The 13074-nt window shown below is 39.4% G+C and overlaps 1 protein-coding gene across 1 annotated transcript; it reads left to right on the top strand.

Annotated features, from left to right (window-relative positions):
• Positions 1–297: 297 nt before the first annotated feature.
• LOC140009831 (uncharacterized) lies at positions 298–2838 on the top strand. Its single transcript, XM_072056167.1, has 2 exons — positions 298–1859; positions 2439–2838. Exons 1-2 carry the CDS (start codon positions 298–300, stop codon positions 2836–2838), a joined length of 1962 nt encoding a protein of 653 aa, XP_071912268.1.
• Positions 2839–13074: the final 10236 nt, after the last annotated feature.

Here is a 13074-nt window from a genome sequence, read left to right as displayed (position 1 = left end):
CTCAAGGCCGCAAGGAAAATTGGTACAATACCTCCTAAAGTCTATACTAAAGGAGTTCCCCCTGGTGATGATCCCCAGTCCTTTTGTGCTTATCATTCTGGAGCTCTTGGACATTCTACGGCCAATTGTTGGGTTCTTAAACATAAAATTCAAGATATGATTGAAGCAGGAGACATAGTTCTGAGAAGGAGAGATGAACAAGGGCCAAGTGTTAGCAAAAATCTTCTTCCTGCGTACAAGGATACTATAGGGGCTATTACCATGGATGAGAAGATCAGGGAACCTACTTGATATGTTATGGATGAAGCTGAGATAATGGGGGTTATTGGAGAACCATTTATACTGGAGGAAAAAACCTACGAAGTCGAGAAAAATGCTGATCCTTTTATCTTGGACGTGATACCTTTCGAATGTGAGCCATCAAAACTTGTGATACTTGAATTGCCTGAACAAACGCCAGTCCTTAACCTACAAGAAGTCCTGTGGAATTATAGGGAACCTAAGTTATTGATTGGAGGAGAAGAAATGCCCAAGAAGGAGGTGGCCGCTATCACTAGATCTGGAAGGATCTTAAATGGACCCGCAGGTAATGAGCCATCAAAAAAGAAGAAAAATACCATGCCAACAAGACCAACTGTTACCGAAGAAGAGGCATTCAATTTTCTTAGGATATTGAAGAAAAGTGAGTACAAAGTGATTGAGCAATTGGACAAAATGCCTGCCCAAATTTCTATATTGAGCCTGCTTTTGACTTCTGAACTTCATAGGGAGGCTTTACTCAAGGTGTTAACTGAGGCTCAGGTGCCTAAGAATATTCCGGTTGAAAAATTCACTCATGTAGTCAAACATGTTTTGGCTTCAAACCAGATTTCTTTTTCTGACGAGGATTTAACTTCTGAGGGGATTGGACACAACAAGGCACTGTATATCTCGGTCCGTTGTAATGGGAAGTTATTGCCAAGGGTTCTGATAGACAACGGATCTGCTTTAAATATTTGTCCATGGAATACTTTTGTTAAGTTGGGATTTCAAGAAGCTAAACTTTGCCCGTCTGCAACCGTTGTGAGAGGATTTGATGGCGTGAAAAGAGAATCAATGGGGGAAGTGGATTTAGTGCTAGAAATCGGACTTGCACAATTCCAAGTCATGTGCCAAGTCATGAATTTCTCAAGTGTTTATAACATTCTACTTGGACGACCATGGATTCATACTTCGGGCACTATACCATCTTCGCTCCATCAAATGTTGAGGTTTGTAGTGAATGGCCCATTGATCACTGTATTTGCAGAGAATGATTGTACTGTGATTATCAGTTCTGGGTCAAATGAGGAAGGTAGTAGAAAAACTCTGGTTTCTCCTCACCATGTGGTTGATATTGTCTCAGTAGGTTGGATATCTAAGGAGAAGTCAGTAGTGGGAATGAATTTACCAGAGGCCAGTGTTATGATAGCCAAAGAGATGATTCGAAGAGGATATGAGATCGGCAAGGGTCTTGGGCATAACCTGCAAGGAGTCCTAGAACCAATAGAGCTTCAAGGAAAGAAGGACACTTTTGAACTAGGGTTTCAACCTACTGCCAGAGACAGGAAAGAAATGCTGGACCGTAAGAGAGCGAAAAATGAAGAAAGGCAAATCATCAGGAATATCCCACCGTTGTTGTACTGCACATTTTCCTATCCATCAGAAGTGATTAGATCTGAAGTAGACCCAATCAAGGAGGTGGATATTAGTTTGTCTGAGTTATTTGTGGGGGTTACTTACGAGGGTGAGCCATCAGAGGATCCAGAATTCCCAGAGGTTCCCGTAGAAGCGATGAAGAACTGGACCAGCGATTTCCTTCCCTCCCGAAGGGAATTTCGGTAAATCTAGGGGATTGCCTTTGGTTGAGAAAAATGAGAGAAAACATTCACATTATTCATGTTTTGTCTTTCAATTTTGTAAATAGCTTTGAATCAAATGTTTTTACTACAAGTCTGATGTTAAATAGCAGCATGTTATGACATTTTGTCCTTTATTTGAAATTCAATAAAATGCACAGTGTTTATCTCCCAAATTGATTTACTTACGCATTGTTGTATCTATTTCATTCTTTTTTAGATGGCCAAAAATAAAACACATTGACCCTTTGGATATCACTATTCTGGAATTTGATGATTGCAATCTCGATATCTCTCACGAATTCGAAATTGTGGAATCAAAAATTCAAGACGAGAGCGATAACGAGGAAGACTCTGAATCTTTATTAAAGAATCTTGAACAATATGAAGAAAAATCCAAATTGAATTTAGAAGAAATAGAAACCCTTAATATTGGCACTGAGACCGATGTCAAAGAAATAAAAATTAGCGTTCACTTGAATAAGAAGCAGAGAAAAGAGATGATTGAATTTTTGACCATGTTTCAAGATTTGTTTGCTTGGTCCTATGATGACATGACAGGTATTTCAACAGATATAGTGGTTCAAAACTATCAACAGACCCAAATTTTCCACATGTGAAACAGAAACTTCACAAATTCAAACCGGACATGAGTCTCAAAATCAAGGAGCAAATTGAGAAGCAGCTAAATGCCAGAATTATCATGGTGTCACATTATCCTATTTGGCTTTCAAATCCAGTCCCTATCCCAAAGAAGAGTGGAGAGGTGAGGGTATGTGTTGACTATCGAGACCTGAACAAGGCAAGCCCGAAGGATGATTTTCCTTTGCCGAACATACATATCCTTCTGGACAACACCGCCGGACATGAGATCGAGTCTTTTGACGACTGTTTCGCCGGATACCATCAGATTCTAATGGTAGAAGAAGATAGAGAGAAAACGGCATTTATCACTCCGTAGGGAACGTTTTGCTACCGAATAATGCCATTTGGATTGAAAAATGCTGGAACTACTTATCAAAGGACCATGACCACCCTATTCCATGATATGATTCATAAGGAGATGGAAGTTTATGTGGATGACATCATAATCAAATCCAAGAAGGCGGAGGATCATTTGATTGATTTGAAGAAATTGTTTAAAAGATTGAGGAGATATAATTTGAAATTAAATCCTACAAAGTGCGCTTTCGAGGCTCCCGCCGGCAAGTTATTGGGCATTGTCAGTAAGAAGGGTATAGAGATAGATCCGACGAAGATCAAAGCCATTCGTGAGATGCCAATGCCAAAAACACAAAAGGATGTGAAGAATTTCTTGGGAAAGATTAACTTCATCGGCAGGTTCATTGCCCAGTCGACTTCGACCTATGAGCCCTTGTTCAAATTGTTGAAGAAGAATGTACCATTGTATTGGAGTGAAGAGTGCCAGCAGGCGTTTGATAAGATCAAAGACTACTTATTACACCTCTCGATCTTAGTGCCACCCAAGCCGGGTCGACCTTTGATTATGTACTTGTTTGTGCTCGATGAGGCTGTGGGATGTGTCTTGAGACAGCATGACGATTCTGGGAAAAGGGAGCAAGCTGTTTATTATCTTAGCAAGAAATTCACACCTTACGAGACAAAATACACATTTCTCGAAAGGAGTCGCTGTGCATTGGTTTGGGCAACTCAGAAGCTGAGGCATTACTTGCTTAGTCACACCACTTACTTTATTTCTCGTTCAGACCCTTTGAAGTATTTATTAGAGAAACCAATGCCAACCGGACGCGTGGCTAAATGGCAAATGATCCTTTCTGAATTCGACATCATTTTCACCACACAAAAGGCAATCAAGGGTCAGGTTATAGCAGATCACTTGGCTAAAAATCCAAGGGAGGATGATTATCAACCGCTTCACACTTATTTTCCGGATGAAGATGTCTTGTTTGTTGGTAAGGCAGAGGATATGAATGAGCGATGTGCTGAGTGGAGATTGTTCTTTGATGGGGGTTCAAATTCTTTCGGAGTCGGTATCGAAGCTGTGCTAGTATCGCCTAAAGGAAAACATTATCCCGGTTCAGCTAAACTACGATTTTTCTGCACTAACAATATGGCTGAATATGAGGCTTGTATTTTTTTGACTAAAAATGGCATTGAAAATGGAGATCAAGGATTTATTAGTGTTTGATGATTCCGATTTGCTCGCGCATCAAACGCTCAAAGAATGGATCACTCGGGATTCAAAGATTTTACCATATCATTGCAGTTTACTAGATTTGGCAAACAAATTCAGAAGTTTGGAGTTCAGGCACATTCCACGTACCAGAAATGTTTTTGCTGATGCTCTGGTTACTTTATCTTCAATGATTCAACATCCAGACTGTGACAGCCCCACCTCACCCTAAGGCGAACCAAAGGGTTCAGCGGACCGCCTGCCCAGCTCTCGCCAGGACTACGGAGTCGAATCACACAAATCCGATATTACGCGAGATAGGACCCAAAAGAAATGAACGATTGAAGACCGCCAAGCTTAAACATGGAGAAAACGCTTTCATATATACATGTCGCTAGGTTTACAATGCAAATGGAACCAGTGAAACGAAATACATTTAGGGTTTGCTGATTCTCGAGGAGCTATACAAAAGAACAAAAGATTTCCTAACTAGCTCAACTCGCTTCTCAAAATCATGATTTCCAAAAGAGGTTCCTGTAAGGAAAACAAAGATAACAAGGAGGGGGTGAGCTTACGCCCAATGAGGTACCAAACATGTAGCAGAAAAATCAGGTATTTCACGTTATACAAACCAGATACACATGCTCGCTATAAAGTAAGACAGGTAAACACAAGAACTCAAATAGGAAGGATACAGGTGGCTCTCAGGAGCCAGCTTTCCAGCGCAGTACTTGATCCAAGCCGGTTGACTCTCCGTCAACGTATATTGAACCAACACGTCCGTAGATCCCACTTTACACCAAATTTCGTCCACCAAACACCCCTTTACCGGGCCCGGTCACCTCAACAGAAACAGAAATGGTAATACTCGAGTATACCGGAATCACGGGTCTCAATACCCAAAGATCCCAAAACAGACTACCGTGGTTCTTTATCTAATCGTCCAGGCCCTTGCCGGCCCGACTCGAATAACTTAGCCACAGGATTTGAGCTCATAGGTCACAGATACAGATACAGATATCAGATACAGATACAGATTCAGATTGACACCAAAATTTGCATATGAACAGACAAGAGAACGAGTGCGATAAAGTACACCCTCGTCTCAAACAAATTAAATAGATTGCAGAGCAGAAATCAAGTTAAACAGCAATGGAGGGGAGTGGTACACTCACCGGTTCAAGTACAGATACCTCAAAAGTTTTCACTTCGGATTGGCTTTAATCGCCAAGAAACCCTAAAATAATCAAAGTAAACCAATTGAAGGTTTCACATCCAGAATCGAGTAAACAAAATGCACATGTGAGGCTCGACTACTAGTCGTATGCCTCGCCAAATAATTACTAATGCAAGGGTACAAAACATGATTTTTGGGAACAAAAAGGTAACATGAAGAACTAGGTTCAACAACCCAAAAGCCCTTCATTTCTATCACAAGCCAATTCAAACTTAAAGGAACCAATCGGCCTCGAAACAATTGGACAGCACTTCCCCCAAATTTCTTACTTTTCCAGCCATCACGGCTTCATTACTTTCCTCAATCAACTCCCAAAGTCATACTCAATATACATTCATCACCACAGACGTTCAATAGGCTCAAGGTTATCCAAGTACAAAAGTTAGCTAGGAAAATGACCGAAAATAAAAGTCAAGCCCTAGAATATTCCAATAAGCACAAGAAGACTCGATTACAAGTCATAAACCGATGCCAACACGATCATAATAGGGTTCCATAAGCATATATAAGCATTAGAGGAAACCAGAAAAATCCGGAAATGGAATTAGCTTTAGCCCTGAAAAAACAGTTTTGACCTCATTTTGCGGTAATGGCACCAATTTCACTATGATTATTGGATGAGGGTGGAAGACCCACCATTTTGAATCTAAAAGACAGGGCTACAACATCACAGAAGGTCACTCAACCCAGTTTTGAGTGCAAACAGGTCAAAAATGCAAGATACAACATCAAAACGTAAAACAGATTCACCAAAATGCATTCTAGCGGAAACATCACAACTCAGGCTCTCCAAGTCCAAATCAAGAAATTCCAAAACCAGATGAAAGATAAGAAACAGGGATAAATTTCATCAGAAGGCCTCAACAACCAATTCGGAAGCAATTCCAGCCAAAACAACCCATTACAGGCGCAATTCTTACATTCGGGTAAAACCAGAACAGCAATAGCAATTTCGACTTTTCTCATTCTACACTACTCCGATTGACCTGAAATTTTGTAGGCACCTCTAAAATGTCATTCCCTACAACTTTCATGTTTTAAGCCAAGGTCAATTCTGTCACGGCCCCACTTCCCCCTAAGGCGAACCAGAGGGTTCGGCGGGCCGCCTGCCCAGCTCTCGCCGGGACTCAGTCGTTCACTACAGTCCTCAATTGAATTTCAAGATATATATATCAAATATACATCAAAGGTTCCCAAACTTTACATATCAAAAGCGAAGCGTCCACGCTTCCGCAGCGCCACTCTGATCCTTGATTACAATTAGTACAGGAGGAAGTCCAAAACTAGCCTATTACACATCCAATCAATTCTAAACGTTCTAAACGTTCAATACAATCCCAAAATGAACCATTACATAAAAGGAAATCCAAATTCAATCCATACACGAGATAATCCATGAATAAACACTACAAGCCCTTCCTTCGCCTTGAGCCCTGTGGAGGGGAATAAAACATTTTGGGGTGAGCTAAAAGCTCGGCGAGTAACCAATAAAATCAGTTATCAAATCAGTTTCACAATCGTTCATTTCAATGATGTCATTTCAATATGGAGTATCAATAATTCACGAAACATTTACAATGGAAAGCGATAGTAACATTCATGAAAAGGATACATTCGTTCTCCTGACAATTCATTGCATTTGGTTTCATTCGTGCATTCATTCACCCCGTCCCTGGCTTTTGGCCAGGCTCCACCAACCTACAAGGTAATACTCGAGTATACCGAAACGTTCACCCAAGTTCCTAGTCGCCCGACCGAGTCCGCTTCTGGCTCGAGACGACCGGTAACAAGGGGCAATGGCCAGTTCAGCCCAAAAGGCTTACATTCATGCGCAAGTAGCATTTAATCATTAATCATTGAAAATTTCATATTTATTAAGGTCGAGTGCGATAAAGTACACACTCGCATAGAAAACTCGTTTTAACAATCATTGAAAGCAAAATCGATAATAACAAGACACTGATATGCAAGCACGCATGATATGTAAGAAAACAATTCCAAAAGTAACTTTGAAAACAGTTCAAAAGTAGATAATGCAGGAAAACGGTTCAAAAGGTAAATTTGGAAACAGTTTGAGGTCACTCACCTCCATGGCTCAGAAATCATCCATCATATAACATTGCCTTGCTCAAACCCAAGTCTTAGATCACAAACTCAATGCAATCAAGTCCTTTCAAAGTTCGGACAGCACTTCCCCTGAATTTGCTTACTTTTCCAGCCATCATGGCTTCATTATATCCTCAGCCAGTCCCAAAGGTATACACACAACAACAAGCTCATCCAAGATCCATTCAGCAAGCTCCAAGTAGTACTAGTACAAGTCAAGCGAGGGAAAAGTCCTGAAATGAAAGTTTAGCTCAGACCAGAAAAATAGTTTTGACGTCATTTTGCGGTAATGGCACAAATTGCACTACGATGGTCGGATTAGGGTGTAAGACCCACCATTTCGAAGCTAAGAACCAGGGCTACAACAATGTAGAAGGCCACTCAGTCCAAATCCTAGCACAACTAGGTCAAAAATGCAGAATACCAAACCAGAACCGTAATTACAGGTTTACAAATCACACTATGCTGTAATTAGTCCAACTCAGTCTATACTGGTCCAAATGCATTGATTCCAAAGGCATGCGGTAGCCAAGACATCCAGCTACATTTCATCAGAAGACACCAACATCCAAATCCAAAGCAATTCCAGTCAAAACAGACGATTACAAGCGCAGTTCGCACATTTTGATCAACCCAGAACAGCAACAGTAAAATCGACATATCTCACTCTACACTACTCCAAATGACCTGAAATTTTACAGGAACCTCAAAAAAATCAATACCTACAACTTTCATGTTTTAAGAAAAGGCCAATTCGGCCTCTAACCATATAATCCTAAACCGGACAGAAAAGGGGGTTATGAAACCCTAACTTTTCACATTTCAATCCAAACCCAAAATTGGTTACAATTTCCTATCATATACATCCACTAGAGGCATAACCCCTCATTACCAACCATCATAAATAACCACAACACCATGATCACATTAAACCAGAAAATTCCTCAAAAAAATAAAAACTTCACCAATTCATCTCAAACCAAGAAATAAATCACAAAATTCAACACTTTAGCTTCCACTAAGGACAACTCAAGCTTCATTAAGTGTAGGGGAAAGTTCATATACCACTCACCTAGTAAACAAGAGAGGGAGAGTTGTAGGACACCTTAGCTTTTCCAAAAAACTTCACCAAATCACTCACTAGCACCAAATGGAGGGATTTTATGGAGTAGAAACTAGATCAAGCAAGTGTTTTGGATGATTTGAGCTAGAGAATTGCCAAACTTTGAAGAGGTTTTTCTTCCTTCTTTGCTAGAGAGAGAATCGGCCAAGAGGTTGAAGATAAGAATGAATTTTGTGTGATTTTTGAGATATTTAAGCAATTGGTCAAAAGTCAAGAAAATGAATAGTAAGTCATAAGCTATTTCCAATACAATGGTGACACTTGTCACCTTCATTAATGCAATCCTATCTTTTCTTTTTCCTCTCACATCAATCAACACCCGATAAATTTCACACAGTATCCGGAATTTAACCTAATTGGTCGAATTTTTCCGAACTTTTCGCCCTAGTGGGTCCCACATCCAAAATACGCTTTTAATTTCTCAAAAACTAACCGATACTAGAAAAATCATTTTAAAACTATCTTTGCCCATAAACTTTATTTGGAGAATTTTTCTAATAAAGAAAATGTAGAAAAGGCGGGCGATTAAAAAAAAATAAACCCTAGAAAATTAGAAAATTTCGGGGTTCTCAAACTCATTTTTTTTTTCGGGGCGTCACAAATTCGGCCTCTATCTAGGACCTAAAAATTCGGACAGAATGCTCCTTCAAGAACCCTAGTTTTCTGAAATTTCTTCCAAACCAGAAATTTGTTGCAATTAATCACTTTTTCCACCTCCTAGAGTCATTATATACCATTTCCAATCATCATAGATAGCCACACAATCATGCTTATATTAAAACAGAAAAATCCCCAAAAATAATAAAACTTCATCATTTCAACCACAAATCAAGAAATAACCCATAAATTTGCATCTCATACAATCACTAAGCATGATTTAAGCATCAATTAAGGGAGGAGGGTTGTTCTTCACAACTTACCTTTAAAACAAGAGAGAGAGAGCTAGTGGTCACCTTAACTTTCCAAATAACTTCACCAATCACCTCAAAATCACTAAGTGGAGGAGTTTTATGGAGCAATTACAAATTTAACCGGTTGAAGTTGGAGATTGAGCAAGGTTGGAGACCAAAATTGTGAAGAGTTTTCTTTCCTTTGTGCTTGAAAGAAGTCGGCCAAGAAGAGAAACAAATGGTGAGTTTTTGGTCAATTTTGATATTAATTTGGTAAAGGCATGAATAGTGGTTAAATGGCAAGACTTACTCTTATGGTGACACTTGTCACCTTTTATTAAATATCTACCTAACTTGTCTCTCTCATATCAATCCAAATTGCAACCTCTACTTATCTCTTAACACCCGGCAAATTAACTCCAGTATTCAAAACTTAATCTAGTTGGCCGAATTTTACCGAACTTTCCGCACTAGCGGGTCCCACGTCCAATATACGCTCTTAATTTCTCAAAAACTAACCGATACTAGAAAAATCATTTAAAAGCTATATTTACTCATAAAATTTATTTGCACAATTTTTTGAATAAAGAAAAGGTGGGAAAAATGTATAATTAAAAGAAATTAAAACCTAGAAATTAAGAAAATTACGGGTCCTCACACAGACGAGTTGGTGATCGAACCTATACAGATTTAATTACAAGAAAAGCTTGTACATTGTTTGGTTATCGAAAAATCTTCTAATGGCCGTCCCTGATATAGCGATATCAAGGAATTTCTCAAAACGGGGTCTTATCCTCCAGGTGCTGATACAACTGCTAAAACCTTCTTGCGCAGATTATCAACCAAGTTTTTCTTAAATGGAAAGGTGGTATACAAAAGGACGTCAGACTTAGGACTTCTGAAATGTGTTGATCAAGATGAAGCGAATTATTTAATGAAAGAAGTGTAGAGTGGTGTATGTGGATCCCATATGAATGGGCATTTATTAGCAAAGAAGATTGTGAGGACAGGGTATTTCTGGCTTACTATGGAGCATGATTGTGTAGTTTTTGTCAGAAAATGCATTAAATGTCAATTGCATGGGGATGTTATGCACACTCCCCCCACAAAATTACATAGTATGATTGCTCCCTGACCATGTTTAATATGGCGTATGGATGTAATTGGAACCATTGACCTGCCTGCTTCAAACGAGCATCGATTTATTCTAGCGGCAATTAAATATTTTACTAAGTGGGTCGAAACTGAGTCTTACAAACATGTGACTAAGAAAGTGGTGACCTGTGACAGCCCCACCTCCCCCTAAGGCGAACCAGAGGGTTCGGCGGGCCGCCTGCCCAGCTCTCGCCGGGACTCAGTCGTTCACTACAGTCCTCAATTAAATTACAATATAAAAATCAAATATACATCAACTGGTCCACAAATACACATCCGTCTCCAATAATTACATGTCACAAATGCAGCGGAAACTAATCCCAAATATACATAAAATAATTCCAAATCCAAAATTGTACAAAGTTTAGGCCATCCATACACGTGCACAAGTACTACAAGTCCTTCCTTCGCCACGAGCCCTGTGGAGGGGAATAAATAGTTTTTGGGGTGAGCTAAAAGCTCAGCGAGTAACCAGAAAATCATTAATCAAATCGGTTTCACAATAGTTCATTTCAATGATGTCATATAGCAATGATGTCATAAATTAAATGATAAATCCGGAAACAACTACATCATTTGCAAAACAGTAAATATGGATTATCAATAATTCAAGAAACATTTACAATGGAAAGCGATAGTAACATTCATGAAAGGATACATTCATTCTCCTGACATTTCCTCGCTCATTTGGTCATTCATTTCATTTCATTCACCCCGTCCCTGGCTTTTGGCCAGGCTCCACCAACCTACATAGGTAATACTCGAGTATACCAAACGTTCACCCAAGTTCCTAATCGCCTGACCGAGTCCGCTTCTGGCTCAAGACGACCGGTAACAAGGGGCAATGGCCAGTTCAGCCCAAAAGGCTTACATTCATGCGCAAGTAACATTTCAATCGAAAATTTCACATTTATCGAGGTCGAGTACGATAAAGTACACACTCGCCTCGAAAACTCGTTTTGGAAATCATTATAAGCGCTTAACACGTTATCAACCAAAATACAAGTCATGAAGTCAAGAAATATAGCAAACAAGGCACACTCAAATGCCAGCACACATGATATGCAAGAAAACATTTCAAAAGTAACTTTGGAAACAGTTCAAAAGTAAATAATGTAAGAAACGGTTCATAAATAACTTTAGAAGTAGTTTGAAGTCACTCACCTCCACGGCTCAGGAACCAACCATCATATATCATTGTCTTGCTCAAATCCAAGTCTTAGATCACAAACTCAATGCAATCAAGTCCCTTCAAAGTTCGGACAGCACTTCCCCTGAATTTGCTAACTTTCCCAGCCATCATGGCTTCATTATTCTTCTCATTCAAACCCAAAGATACACACACAACAACAAGTTCATCCAATAGCCATTCAGCAAACTCCAAGTAGTACTAGTGCAAGTCAAACTAGGGAAAAGTCCGGAAATGAAAGTTAAGCTCAAAACCAGAAAAACAGGTTTTGACGTCATTTTGCGGTAATGGTACCAAAGGCGCTACGATTGTCGGATGAAGGTGCAAGACCCACCGTTTCGAAGCTAAGAGATAGGGGTACAATATTGTAGAAGGTCACTCAACTCAGTTTCCAGTGTAACCAGGTCAAAAATGCAAGATGCTATACCAGAATCACGAAAACAGGTTTGCAAAACGCATTCTAGCGTAAACATCATAACTCAGCCTACACAAGTCCAAATCCAGAAATTCCAAAACCAGCTGAAAAATACGAAACAGGGCTACATTTAATCAGAAGACCTCAACAACCAATTCGGAAGAAATTCCAGCGAAAACAACCAATTACAGTCGCAGATTTCCAATTCTGGGTAACCCAGAACAGCAATAGTAATTTCGAATTATCTCATTCCACACTACTCCGATTGACCTGAAATTTTGTAGGAACCTCTAAAATGTCATTTCCTACAACTTTCATGTTTTAAGTAAAGGCCAATTCGGCCTCTATCTAGGACCTAAAAATTCGGACAGAATGTTCATCACAAAACCCTCACTTTTCAATTTTTGGTCCAAAACAGAAATTGGTTGCAATTAATCACTTTTTCCACCTCCTAGAGTCATTAAACATCATTTCCAATCATCATACATGACCCCATAATCATATCCATATGAAAACAGAAAAATCCCCAAAAATAATAAATCTTCATCATTTTCAACCAAAATCAGGAAATCAACCATAAAATCACTTATTCAACCACCACCAATCACTAATTGAACATTATCAAGATCAAAGGAAAGGTTCCTTAGTCACTTACCTTACAAACCCAAGAAAAGACCCAACTTAGCACCTTTGCTTCTCAAACCACTTCACTACACACCTTAATACTACCAAGAGAAAGGTTTTTATGGAGCAAATCCAAGTTTAATCGGTTAAATTGTTTGATTGGAGCAAGAAATGAAGAAGTAAGATGAAAGCTTTCCTTTCTTTTCTCCTTGTGAAGCTCAGCCAAGATGATGAAGAATGAAGGTAATTTTGGATCAATTTGGTACTTATTTGGTAAAGGTAGTAAGATGGTCAAATGTCAAA

The sequence above is a fragment of the Coffea arabica genome, chromosome 6e, assembly GCF_036785885.1.
Source record: "Coffea arabica cultivar ET-39 chromosome 6e, Coffea Arabica ET-39 HiFi, whole genome shotgun sequence".
Taxonomy (NCBI): Eukaryota; Viridiplantae; Streptophyta; class Magnoliopsida; order Gentianales; family Rubiaceae; genus Coffea; species Coffea arabica.
The sequence above is the reverse complement of the archived record's forward strand: the minus strand, read 5'-3'. Positions and strand labels throughout refer to the sequence as shown.